This window comes from Gopherus evgoodei, chromosome 6, assembly GCF_007399415.2.
Source record: "Gopherus evgoodei ecotype Sinaloan lineage chromosome 6, rGopEvg1_v1.p, whole genome shotgun sequence".
In the NCBI taxonomy this organism is placed as follows: Eukaryota; Metazoa; Chordata; order Testudines; family Testudinidae; genus Gopherus; species Gopherus evgoodei.
This window is the reverse complement of record NC_044327.1, coordinates 24,401,919-24,414,939: the sequence shown is the minus strand read 5'-3', so window position 1 is coordinate 24,414,939 and position 13,021 is coordinate 24,401,919. Positions and strand designations below refer to the sequence as shown.

Here is a 13,021-nt window from a genome sequence, read left to right as displayed (position 1 = left end):
AATGAATGTCCTAAACTTTGTGCCATTAAAATCTCCTTCCTAACACTCCATTAGCACTTATTTTACTGAGGGTTTTTGAACAGTATTGAGGATATTGAAAGGATGTTGCTATAGCACTTGACTAGAATTCTACCCAGAGGGTGTGAAGCATCAGGTCTGGGAAAAGGTACTCAAGTAGCACTGGGCGGTGAAGCTTTAGCACCACTTTATGCAGTAAACAAGGATTTATCCAAAGGATCACTTTTCCTTACAAAATACAATGGAGAGTGATTCAGTGGAAAGAGACTGCAGCCCACTGATTCAATAGATTAAGTTATAGTAAGGGGAAAAAAACAATGAAACTACAAAATATACAACTATATTTTGTACAGTATAGTCATTTTCATATAAACAGAATCACCAAACACTTAAAAGTTGAATACCAGATAGTGAACAGCATGCAATATAAATTTTCAGGAAACAGTGGGCAGGAATCTCTCTTGCTAGCAGAGTAATGTGCACCTCTATGTGCTGTTTGGGTCTGCTCCATTCATCAGTGGAGAACAGGCAGCAGAACCACTGCTTGCAATCCCCAAGAGTTCCCATCAGTTAGGGATTGTTTTACTTTCCATTGGGAGCTCCATTAGATCCCAGCCATCAAAGGCTGCAGAAAGGATGAGCTCACCGGAGGCTGCTGAACAGATGGCCCAGCCACATGCTCTCTTCAGCTGGCTGATAGGAGCTGCTTCATGGCATTAGTGATCAAAGAGTAAAGAGGTGAACGAAAATCCATATACTTCATCTGACATGCCCCCTTGACACTAAATTTAGGTCAGAAAATGGGGCCAGTGGAAAGAAGCTATTTGTTGTGAAGAATACTTAAGGGCAGATGTTTGGGCACCAAGCAGTAGTTACTGGTTCATGGAAGACAAGGAGACCTTAGTGATCAGAGGGATGTCTTCCATGGGTCTAATAATGCTTTGCCTGAACAATGCAATCAGGTGAGACACTCACAAAAATGGAGAGATACACTATGGTAAGGCAACATTGTGGTTGCGCTTTTAAATACAGTAAAAGTCAGAAAGTTCAAAGTTAGTAACTTTTACAGAGCCACCATAACAAGGTCACACTACACTTCTGTAGAAATGTATATTACCTTTAATGTCTTAAACTCTCAAGTATGATACTAACAGTTTTTGTATTTAGTTTCCTCATTTGGACCCCACATATACACAAAACTCTGTTCTCACAATCATATGAATGTGGTGTGTGCATTCTGTGTTTGTATGCAACAAGAAACCCAAAGGAATGGCACTCCAGATACTGGCATGTTCTTGATATCACCACCATCACAGTACTTTTAGGCCAAAATGGGGGGGGGGAGATAGCAAAAACTACAATGAGATAAGATTAAAGAATAAAAAAATCACACTTTATATACAAATATATAAACCATCCTATGGTTCCAGCATAAATGTGAAGCAATTGGACGCTTTACATATGCATAAGCATGTGTATAAATATATAGTACACGAAACACACACTGTGATTGTGATTGGAATTTTCAAATCATGTTGCAGAGACGTATAAGAAAAAACATTCTCAGTGCCAGCAATTCCCAAATTTATCTTGTCATGCACCCCGCTACTGATGACAGTTTAGCAGGTGTTCTTTTGCAAAAAGCGGCAGTTCAGCTGTCACCTGGTAGGTGTAGGCTGACTTATCAGTGTTCAGCACATTTCCAGTTCTATCACAGCAAGCCACGAGAGATCACAGCCTGATTCTTTCTATTCACATTCTCACTGAATCCCATTAATTAAAACTGCACTCGGGTACAGGCTGCTTCTTCCTAACACTAAGAGACAGAACTAAATTTATTCTATTTAACAATTTAACACATTTTTTAAAAATAGAAAATGAGAAAGTCCAAGACACTGAAATAAAGCAACCGACCTTTTTGCTCTGGACTCACCTACCTACCCCAAACACAAGCCTGACAATGTTAAAAACAAATCTGCCAGCAAGGTTAAACTTTATGCTTCTACTATTTCCATATGCTGAAACATATACTGCTCAGATTAAAGTTCATTAAATCCAAAACAATAGATCTAAATTCTGTGATTTTATTTGACACATTAGTAATAAATTACAAGGGTATGAAAAGAATCAGTAGTTACATTATTTCTCTTAACTTCATTTAATAATATCCCATAAATCTAAATTAAATAAGATAGGAAGCCCTACGCAGCCATACAGTCTAGAGAGTGAAAAAGTGAGCAGCTGAGCATATATACATAGATCCTCCTGCTAACTATAAGTAAATAAATCACATTTGTGAAAACAGAGACAACAATCAAACAAAAACCGATGGGCTTATTCTGCAAGTGGATTTAGTATGATAAAAATATAGAGGCTTATTTTTGGACTTCTCTATACACTTTAGAAAAGCTGGAGGTGGGAAATCAAGAATCCATATAATGATCGTAACTGTATAATGATCAGAGGGCTGCTAAATTTCAATATCACACAGACAAATGTCCAGCAAGGGGAGCTGAGTTAGGCTCACCAAGGTGCTGAACGAATCTTGGCATAGGTTGATGCCATTTAAAAAAAAAAAACAAAAAAACAAAACACTTTCACTGCCTTGCACCCACATGAAGTGCACACGTAGTCACAAATGAAAAAGCTTTTTGGGAGAGAAGAGCTAGGATCATGGGAAGAAAAAAATCAAGTGGAGAGGAGGATACACGGGAGTATTTTAAATGTTTTTGCAAACAGCAAAGTACTTAATCCTTCTCAAAAGGAGATTTTTTTTTAAATCAAGCCAAAGTTCTTTATTTCTCCTGCTTTATATATAATGTTCATGTTGTATACCCATTCTCAGTCACTATCGACCAGCACAAAGCAAAATAATAACATATGCACTAATTTTTTTAGAAAACAATCTGTAGCCCAGAAAAGGAGCATCTGATTATTATTATTATTATTATGGTATTTCTAACTACATCTAAGTTGCATTAAAGTTTCACAATAAATACATTTTCAAACATTCATTCCATCTTCTATTTTCATCTGAAACTTATCACCACAAGATGCTAACAAAAATTACACTGAATTACTTAAAGAAAACAAAGCAGGGTTCATATAAACATTTCTTTAAAAAGTTTTATCCAAACACACCACCATCTAATACCACTAATTTAAGAGTTGTATGAATTAATGTAGCAGTACCACTCTAAATAAATTTTTATTTACCAAATATCAAAAAATATTACATAATGGACTGTTGATGGCTTCAAAAATTAAGCTATTACTAAATGAGTTTGGAACATAAAAGTTTTTAATTTTCCAAGCTGTTTCATATTAAAATAATTATATTACATTTCAACGGGATTTGGCAACCTAACTCTCCCTTAGGCTCCTCTGAAAATCCCAGACTAAACCAAGAGAACAACCAAACGGCCCATAAGCTTGTTTTAATAACAGTGATTCAGAATCTGGGCCTGAATAAAAAGATACTGTTCTGCTTTGCCTTTGTAGCTACACATACCTGGATACTAAGCACAGAGGCACATCATTAAATAAATTCTACGGTACCTTGTCAAAAGGAATTCCATATTTTTTCAATATGGAGGGAGAAATCAGTGTCATCTTATGGCGGAGAAAAGCATCACACCCTTGAGAACTGCTTGGGAAGAATCCTAATAAGGCAAAATAAGCAAAGTGAGTTTTCTTCAATTAAAACAAGAACAGGAAACTTTAATGGTATTTTGTTTAAAGCACAGTAAACCATACAGTTGCATACTTAAGCTGAAATTTCTCTCTCATCATTGTCAATTAACAGCGATATCTATATAAAAAACAAAGCTCTCTCCTATATAAATTAGCCTATTTTTGCTAGAATTTAGGTTTAAAATAAGAGGGAAAAAAACACTTCAATAATAATTTGGACCTCACTTGTCAGACTTTTTGCTTTCATAATGTTTCCAGTTTACTGGGGGAAGACAATTACTCCAAGGAATTAAAATAAAATATGTTTCCATCTCAAACAAGTTGACACACATCATTTGTTGAATCTTCAATTTTTATTCCCTGACATTTCTTTGTTCAAGGCTAATCCTAATTTTTCAACTATATTTATATAAAGCTTGGAGGTTATGGAGGCAGTAGCTCAAGCCATTTCTTTACTGTGACGACAGCTGATGCTCAGTGGCTAGCTGAAGATGTTTCCTCCCAATCTGGCTGACAGCCAGCACTGAATATTCGTGCCACATGCCTCCTGATGGGTCAGTGTGGCAATGTCATCAGCAAACAACTGATGTAATATAGTGGTTCAGCACATGACAATATTTTGTTTAAAAATTAAGATTAATTAATTCAAACCTCTCCCCCAAATATGAGACATAGCTAGATCAGATAGCAATGCTGCTCTAGATGGAGGAGAAAGAGGTTGGTTTCCATCACTAAAAACAAAGTTACCCTCCTTTCTGAAGGTCTGGGTTCTGTTCCAAGACCTCTCTACACACTTCCTCTTTAATCTTAGGCATGTCACTTATCTCTCTGCACCTCACTTTCCCCACATGTAAAATGGAATGTTCTTTGAGTTCTACAGAGAGCTATTTAAAGGTTAAATACCATCTTCATTATTTATAATCAGTCTAGCCATCCTGCGCTGTTCATTCAGTGATGGCAGAATCTGGTTTGTGATATCAAAATGTGACATAACTGAAATAAAATATAGTGCTATAAAGACTGGATTGTAACATTATTGAATGAACCAGGTGAGAGGAGTAGGCAAATTATAAAGAAGACAATTCTGTTTGCCCTAGTTACTCAGTGATCAGCAGTTATGAGAAAGTCTTTACAAGAGAAAAGTACATGGCATTAATGACAGATCTACTGAGGATCACTGAAATTCACATTGTTCGCAATCAAGCAAACATATATGATTTTAAAATACCTAAGGCAGATCATTTCAAAATAATTCATTTTGGCCACTTCAATTTAGTTTATTATCTATACAACCTTCATAATATACTATACAGTATGTTTTGCAAAATGATTGATGTCTCAATAACAATAATTCATTGCACTTATACAGTATCTATCATACAAGTATCCCAAAGCACTTTACAAAGAGGGAAACCAGCTCAGAAAAGTTACATGACTTTCCAATGGTCACACAGCAAGTTTTTGGGGACCATTCAGGAGCAGAACCCAGATGTCCTACCTTCCACACATCTGCTTTAACCCCAAGAGACCATACTGTCTCAAGTTCAGTACAGAAGATTTCACTAAGCATTCTGCTATTAGATATAAGGTGAAATGTCTGCTGTTTTATGAAAATTAATGGGTTTCTTAACTAGGGAATCATGAATTAGGAAGGCTCTACTGCAAAGAAAAAGTACATGACAATGAAAGAGGATGGAAGGGGTTGGTAAGTTTAGTTTGTAAATTTTGTCATAATATGGTATTTACATAAACAAATAAAAAACAATCTGTATTTTATGATATAACTGGTTTACAGGGACAAAACACATTTTCCCTTTGTCATACTCACATAACAAAAGTAATTGCCATTTTTCCCCAATGATAACAATATTCTAATCTGTTTTCTCTCATATACGAATGTCAAACAGATGGTTAAGGGTTAATGTCTCTTTTACCTGTAAAAGGTTAAGAAGCTCAGTGAACCTGGCTGACACCTGACCAGAGGACCAATGGGGGGACAAGATACTTTCAAATCTTGGTGGAGGGAAGTCTGTGTTTGTGTTTTTTTTGTTCGCTGTTCGCTCTTGGGGCTAAGAGGGGCCAGACATGCAACCCGGTCTTTCTCCAATCTTTCTGAAACAGTCTCATGTTCAAAATAGTAAGTACTAGCTAGAAAAGGCGGATTAGTCTTATGTTTGTTTTCTTAACTTGTGAATGTGTATTTCACTGGAAGAATTTTTACCTCTGTTTGCTGCAATTTGAATTTCAGGCTGGGGTGGGGGAAGTCCCTTTAGTCTCTATGATCTGAATATCCTGTAAACTTTTTCCCATCCTGATTTTACAGACATAATTTTTACTTTTTTCTTTCTTTAATTAAAAGCTTTCTTTTTTAAGAACCTGATTGCTTTTTTTCCCCTTGTTTAAGACCCAAGGGGATTGGGTCTGAACTCACCAGGGATTGGTGGGGGGAAAAGGAGGGCAGGGAGGTTAATTCCTCTCTGTTTTAAGATCCAAGGAGTTTGGATCAGTGTAGTCTCTCAGGGTAGCCCAGGGAGGGGAAAAGTCTGGGAGGGGGAATGGTTTATTTCTCCTTGTTTTAAGACCCAAAGGGTTTGGGTCTTGGGTTCCCTAGGGAAGGTTTTGGGGGAACAGAAAGTGTGCCAAACACTGTATTTTGGCTGGTGGCGGCGCTATCAGGTCTAAGCTAGGAATTAAGCTTAGAAGGGTACATGCAGGTCCCCACTTTTGGAAGCTAACGTTCAAACTGGGGGAAAAAATACCTTGACAACGAACATATAAAGGACATGATAGATAAATGAGTTAGGATAAAGTTACCATTTAATTACAAAAATCTGCTCACCACACCACTGCATGAAAGAGAAAGGAAAGTGCATGCCAAAGAAGTCCATTTTATTCATCCACTAAACTCCTGTGTAACACTCCACGTTATTCAGGTTGTCAACAGATATGCCAATACTAAAATCTATTTCTTAGCAGTTCATTTTAAATGAACCCAGCAAAGTTTTAAAATCTGAAGGTTTGTACTACATTACATGAATTACATTTTAAATTAAAATCAATGATGAAAGAAGAATCTATTTAATTCTCTTTCTATATGGATTTGTAACCAGGGCCCAAACAAATGTGGTGACTGGCCATAAGTTAACTTAAATTGGAAAACCACTGAAGGAAGGTAATGTGCAGTGTATTAAGTACTCTGCATCAGTTTATATTTATAATGAACCTCTAAAATTATACCTTCTATTATCTCACCAAAATCACTGTGTACAATGTAAAATAGTTCAAATTTAAATGGGTTGAAAAGACAATATTTTCATAAATAGGATATATCCATATTTGGACATCTAAATACAAGATCCAAAAGTTTTAAAAAAATAAAATAAAATGCTGATCACCTAATGGGACCGAGATGCCCAGCCCTATTTAGGTGTCCAAAAATAAATTTAGATGATTAACTTTAGACTCTTATTTCTTTAAAACTTGTCCTCAATTGATAGTCTGCTCCACCAAGGACTCCTAATGGGTCCTCCAAAATAATTTCCAGTTGTATTTACAAGTTCACATTAACAGTCGCATGAAAAACAAACAAAAAAAAGAAAAGCCATTTGAAAACAATGTCTTGCTTTCAGTGTATGAGAGTATATCAGCAATATTATTTTACAGAGTAAAAACAAGTCTTTATAATAAACTTTATACCCATTCAGAACAACTACTAGATTTCATTTCTATAAAGAGTGACACTTTATGTCTGCACAACTTTAGGAATCTATGGCGAAAATCTGGGAGATTCAGATTAGTAGGTTTAGAAGTCTACGCTCGAGGCCTCTTGAGAGGTTAGAGAACTTTTGTCCTCTGTGGGTCACCAACCAAAGACTGCCCAAAAATTACAATGTCCAAACTGAATTCCATTTGTCTTAAGCAAAATAATGTTTTATTGGCAACTGCATAAAAACAGTGAGAAAACGTCATTAAATGAAAGGATAGGTAAAAATAAACATACATGCTTAAAAATACTATAGAAAGCATTACCGGACTGGCACTAAACTTAGATACTAGACATTGAAATAATATCTGGACTCTTCTGTCAACTCTATATGAGAGAGAAAGCACATGCAGAGATTCTTTTGCCATTCAAAAAGAAGGTTATTTCTATGGAGCACGTTCGCACTTTAACAATAAGACATTTCCAACCATCCAATTCAGCTGTCTTAATACTCTTCAGGTCTTAAAATAATGAACAAACGTAGGGCAACATTCTCTCAGAATAACCAGTCTCCTTCCCTTCCATCCTAATCTACACCCTCAACCTGTTTTATTCTCCATGTCAATTCTCCCATTAAGGTCTATTAGGGTCTCTTAAAGACTCCAGAACAATCACCTGCACATGTCTGCCTGGGCAGGTTCTGATAAGTATATCAACTGTGCATTCCTTTCTAGCTGACTCCCCAACCCCAACAACACAAAGTTTCTTAGATAAAGGATATGAAGTTCAATTAAGATGCAAAGTTGTCATACAGATCTTTCACTGCGCAAGCACTAGGAAGTCTATTAAGATTCCTTTGAATCTGAAGGGACTAATTATTGTGTCACATTTCATTAAAATTCAGTGCTGACTAATTTTTTCCAACAACAGCCATATAATTTTTTCTCCCTTTTGCAATTGTAAATAAAACCCAAAGACCTTTTTTAAGAGCAGCCCTTGCAACGCAGTTTCACCAATTTATTTGGCAACGCTGGTTAGCAAACTACTAGTGGGCTACTGAGATAAATACCAATGAGCCTCAGCACATGCATTTCAGTTGCCATGACTCAATCATAATAATCCTAATTTTAAAAGCCCCACTAGCTACCTGCTATAATGCCCAGGGTTCTGTACAACATAATAACGTAATTTACAATACATTGAAATGAACCCTGTAAAAGCTTAACAAAAAACTGTCAAAAGGTGAGGTTAAAGGTTTGAGGACAGAGAAGAAATCAGTTGGGACCGAGAGTGATCAAATCAAAAACTCTTTGGAATAAAAAAAAAAAATTAAACTGTACACTGAGATCCACTATACTTAAAGCATAATCAGCTCAAGACACAAGGGTGGGGAAAAAACAGTGGGCAGTGACTGAGTGCACATATCTAAAAAGGTTAAGATATCAGGGACAGAAAAATCTAGTACAATGTTTTGGTGGCATGGATAAGTGTATCATTGAAAGTTAGAGAGCAACAGAATTGGGAACATAGGAAACAATGCAACTCAAGAACCAGACTAGTGTATTCAAAACTTCTCTCATGGCAGGGGTAAAGGGACACCAATATCCCTAGTATGGTGTCCTAGAGCAGGAATAATATTGCCGGTGAGACAAGAATTTCACTTGCACTGTTGGTGACCAGACCTTCGGGTACGACTGGATTCCCCACAAGTTCGGGCTGTTCTATTTGGATGGGCTACATCTCTCCAACATCACTTCCAGTACAGTTATCCTTGGTCCAGACTTGGCTCAAGATCTTTGTGACTTTTAGGTGGACAAGGTGCAATGAGCTGCAAAATTTTCCTCCAGGCAGATTGGCAGAGGCCCTGGCAGGGGTTTGCCTTTTTCTGAAGCATGGGGCACCGGTCACTTGCTGGAAGATTTTCTGCACCTTGAAGTCTTTAAATCATGATTTGACGACTTCAATGGCTCAGACACAGGTTTGATACAGGAGTGGGTGGGTGAGATTCTGTGGCCTGCATTGTGCAGGTCAGACTACATGATCGTAACAGTCCCTTCTGACCTTTAAAGTCTACGATTGTATGAAAACGTAAATGACAATTTGCTAACCAGTTTACTAGCTGCATCTGAGGGCAAGCAGTACACATGTATACAGGACAGCATGGCACTGGGGACCTTAAGGCAATAAAAGGTTTCAAACACTGAGGGCGAGCAATCTCACAACTGGGATCAGCTGAGACAAAGGTTGTATTTACCTCTTGCTTGATAGATAAACCAAACCACTAGGGAACAATGAGCACTGTCAGCTGTAGGGCTCAATTTTTCATTTTGGAAATGGTGACCCATATAGCACAGGGCTCTATATCAGATGGCAAAAGTCTCAGTCTAACGGCTGGGAATCAGGCCTCTCAAACAGTTTACAATTTGTTTTGTCAGGGACAACTGGAAAACACGTCCATAGTACAAGGAACACTTGCACAGGATCTTCAGTTAAACTGTATTGCTATGATCGTATAGAGCCAGATAGTGATATTACTACCTCAAAAAGAGTAGTGCCTTACTCCACTAGCAGACCCACTGACTCCAACAAGACTATTAGTGGTGTACGGTACTATTCAATATGGGTAAGAATAATACAACCCAGCCCATAACAAAGTTGTGGCTTTACAACGGAACAGAAATATCTTCTGAGGGCAATCTCAAATGCAGATTCATAGGTTAATAGATCCATATAATCCAAGGCCAGAAGAGACCACAGTGATCATCTAGTCTGATCTCCTGTATAATACAGGCCAGAGAACTTAGCCAAAAAAATTCCTAGCGCACATCTTTTACAAAAACCTCCAATCTTTACTTAAAAGCTGTCTCAGTGTTAAAAATCTACATCTTATTTCCAGTCTAGCTTCAACTTCAACCATTGGATCGAGTTACATCTTTCTCTGCTAAAAGAGCCCATTATTAAATAGTTGGGCAACAAGATCGGGGTGGCCAACCTGAGCCTGAGAAGGAGTCAGAATTTACCAATGTACACTGCCAAAGAGCCACAATAATACATCAGCAGCCCCCATCATCCTGACCCCCACCCTCCCGCTCCCAGTGCCTCCTGTCCACCAACAGCCCTGATCTGCACCTCCCCCTCTCTCCCCATCAGCTATTTCTTGGCATATAGGAGGTATGGGGGAGTAGGAGAGGAAGTAGCAAGGGCATGGCAGGCTCAGGGGAGGGGGTGGGAAGGGGTGGAGTGGGGGCAGGGCTTCTGGCAGAGCCAGGGATTGAACAGCGAGCACCTCCCGGCACACTGCAAGGTTGGCATCTGTAGCTCCAGCCCTGGAGTCAGTGCTTATACAAGGAGCCACATATTAACTTCTGAAAAGCTGCATGTGGCTCTGGAGCCACAGGTTGGGCACCCCTGATATAGATACTTAGGCCATGTCTACATCTAAAATTTTGCAGCGCTGGTTGTTACAGCTGTATTAGTACAGCTGTATAGGGCCAGCGCTGCAGAGTGGCCACACTTACAGCTAGCAGCGCTGCAAGTGCTGTTAGATGTGGCCACACTGCAGCGCTGTTGGGAGTGATGCATTGTGGGCGGCTATCCCACAGAGCACCTCGTCCCACAGCGGCGCTGGGGCTTGTGGGAAGGGGAAGGAAGTGTGATTGTCTTTCCGCTTCCTGTTCCTGTTCCAACGGCCAGCGTTGCTTTGGGACACATGCGGAGCACTGTGGCAGCATTGTGACTCTACAGCGCTTTTTCTGCATTATCTTTCAAGAATGGATCCTCAGCTACTGAATACCTTACTAATGACTATTGCCAGCACATCTCGCCTGGCTGTGGAGCTATTCCTTCAGCTGCTAAATGTGAGTGAGAGTGACATCGAGGAGTCAGACGATGATAGTGAATCGCATCAATGTGCAGACAGTACATTGCTAGTGGCAGTAACAGACGTGCTCTGCTCCGTGGACCGGCGCGTTTGGGCTCGGGAAACCAGCACTGTCTCGTGGGATCACATCATCCTGCAATCATGGGATGACGAGCAGTGGCTGCAGAACTTTCGTATGAGGAAAGCCACTTTCATGGCACTTTGTGATGATCTCGCCCCCAACCTGCGGCGCATGAACACGAGATTTAGAGATGCCCTTTCTGTGGAGAAGCGGGTGGCTATTGCAATCTGGAAGCTGGCAACTCCAGACTGTTTCCGATCGGTGGCGAACCAGTTCGGAGTGGGAAAGTCCACCACTGGAATGGTGCTGATGCAAGTTTGCAGGGCCATTAATCGAACACTGACAAGAAGAACCGTGACTCTTGGGAATGTGCAGGACATTTTAGATGGCTTTGCAGAAATGGGGTTCCCTAACTGTGGAGGGGCAGTAGATGGGACGCATATTCCTATTATCTCTCCACCCCACCTGGCATCAGAGTATATTAATCGCAAGGGGTACTTCTCCGTGGTTCTGCAAGCGCTTGTGGATCACCATGGGCATTTCACTGACATTTACTCTGGATGGCCTGGAAAGGTGCACAATGCACGCATATTTAGGAACAGTGCCCTGTTCAGGAGGCTTAGGGCCGGGACCTTTTTCCCAGATCACAAGATAACAGTAGGGGATGTGGAAATGCCCATTGTGATTCTGGGAGACCCCGCTTACCCATTAATGCCATGGCTCATGAAACCATATACAGGGAAGCTTGACAGGAGCAAGGAACGGTTCAACTACAGGTTGAGCCGGTGTAGAATGATTGTGGAGCGTGCTTTTGGCCGTTTGAAAGCTCGCTGGCGCAGTCTCTATGGGAAGCTAGATTTGATGGAAAGCAGCATAACCGCTGTTATAGCCGCGTGCTGCACCCTCCATAATATTTGTGAAGGGAAGGGTGAAAGGTTCAGTGAGGAATGGACCTCCGAGGTTAGACGCTTGGAGAATGAGTTTGCTCAGCCAGAGAGCAGGGCTAATAGGGAGGCCCAGGAAAGGGCTTCAAGGATTAGGGATGCTATAAGGGAGCAATTTGATGCTGAGAGCCAGCAGTAATGTTTGATGCATGTGTTGTGCTTTGCTTTACCTTGCTGTGTATAATTTACCATTTCTAGCACCAATTAAACGTATTGAAAGAAATACAAACCAAAACCTTTTATTTGTCATACAGTAAAAAACATGCAAGGGGGTATGGGTGGTTCACAGTACATTAAGAGGTTTTACTATGTCCTATTTTACTCAATTGTCACTGTCTGATGCAAGTCACCATTACTTTGCTGCAGAATGATGGGGGTGGAGTGCACTGGGTAAGAATTATAGATATCTTGGTTAGTAGGTGATCTTATAGGTGTTGGGGGCAGCTGGTGATAATAAGGAACTGGCTGCTGCAGAAAGCTGTTTTGAGGATACACAGGGGGACAAGGAAGAGTGCTTTGGGAAGGCTGTGAGTTATCACGGAATATATTTGCCTGCATGGCTACAAGAGACTCAAAAGACTTGGTTTGGTGAGACAGGAGGCTCATCATCTGCCTGGCTATTTTTTTGGCAGACAATTCCTGTCTCCTGCTTTCTCTCTGCCTCCATTCATGTACAGTATTTCTCCATTCCTCAGTCTTCCTACTTTCCCTGTTGTAGTGGT

At 39.8% G+C, this 13,021-nt stretch overlaps 1 protein-coding gene across 11 annotated transcripts in view; it reads right to left on the bottom strand.

Moving 5' to 3' along the window:
* KDM4C (lysine demethylase 4C) overlaps nucleotides 1-13,021 on the bottom strand; it is a 441,772-nt gene that overhangs the window by 326,049 nt on the left and 102,702 nt on the right. For all 11 annotated transcript variants that reach the window (XM_030567955.1, XM_030567954.1, XM_030567956.1 and 8 more), the window contains exon 7: nucleotides 3,577-3,680. In XM_030567955.1, the coding sequence (XP_030423815.1) occupies nucleotides 3,577-3,680 (104 nt within the window). The remainder of the gene's footprint in view (nucleotides 1-3,576; nucleotides 3,681-13,021) is intronic.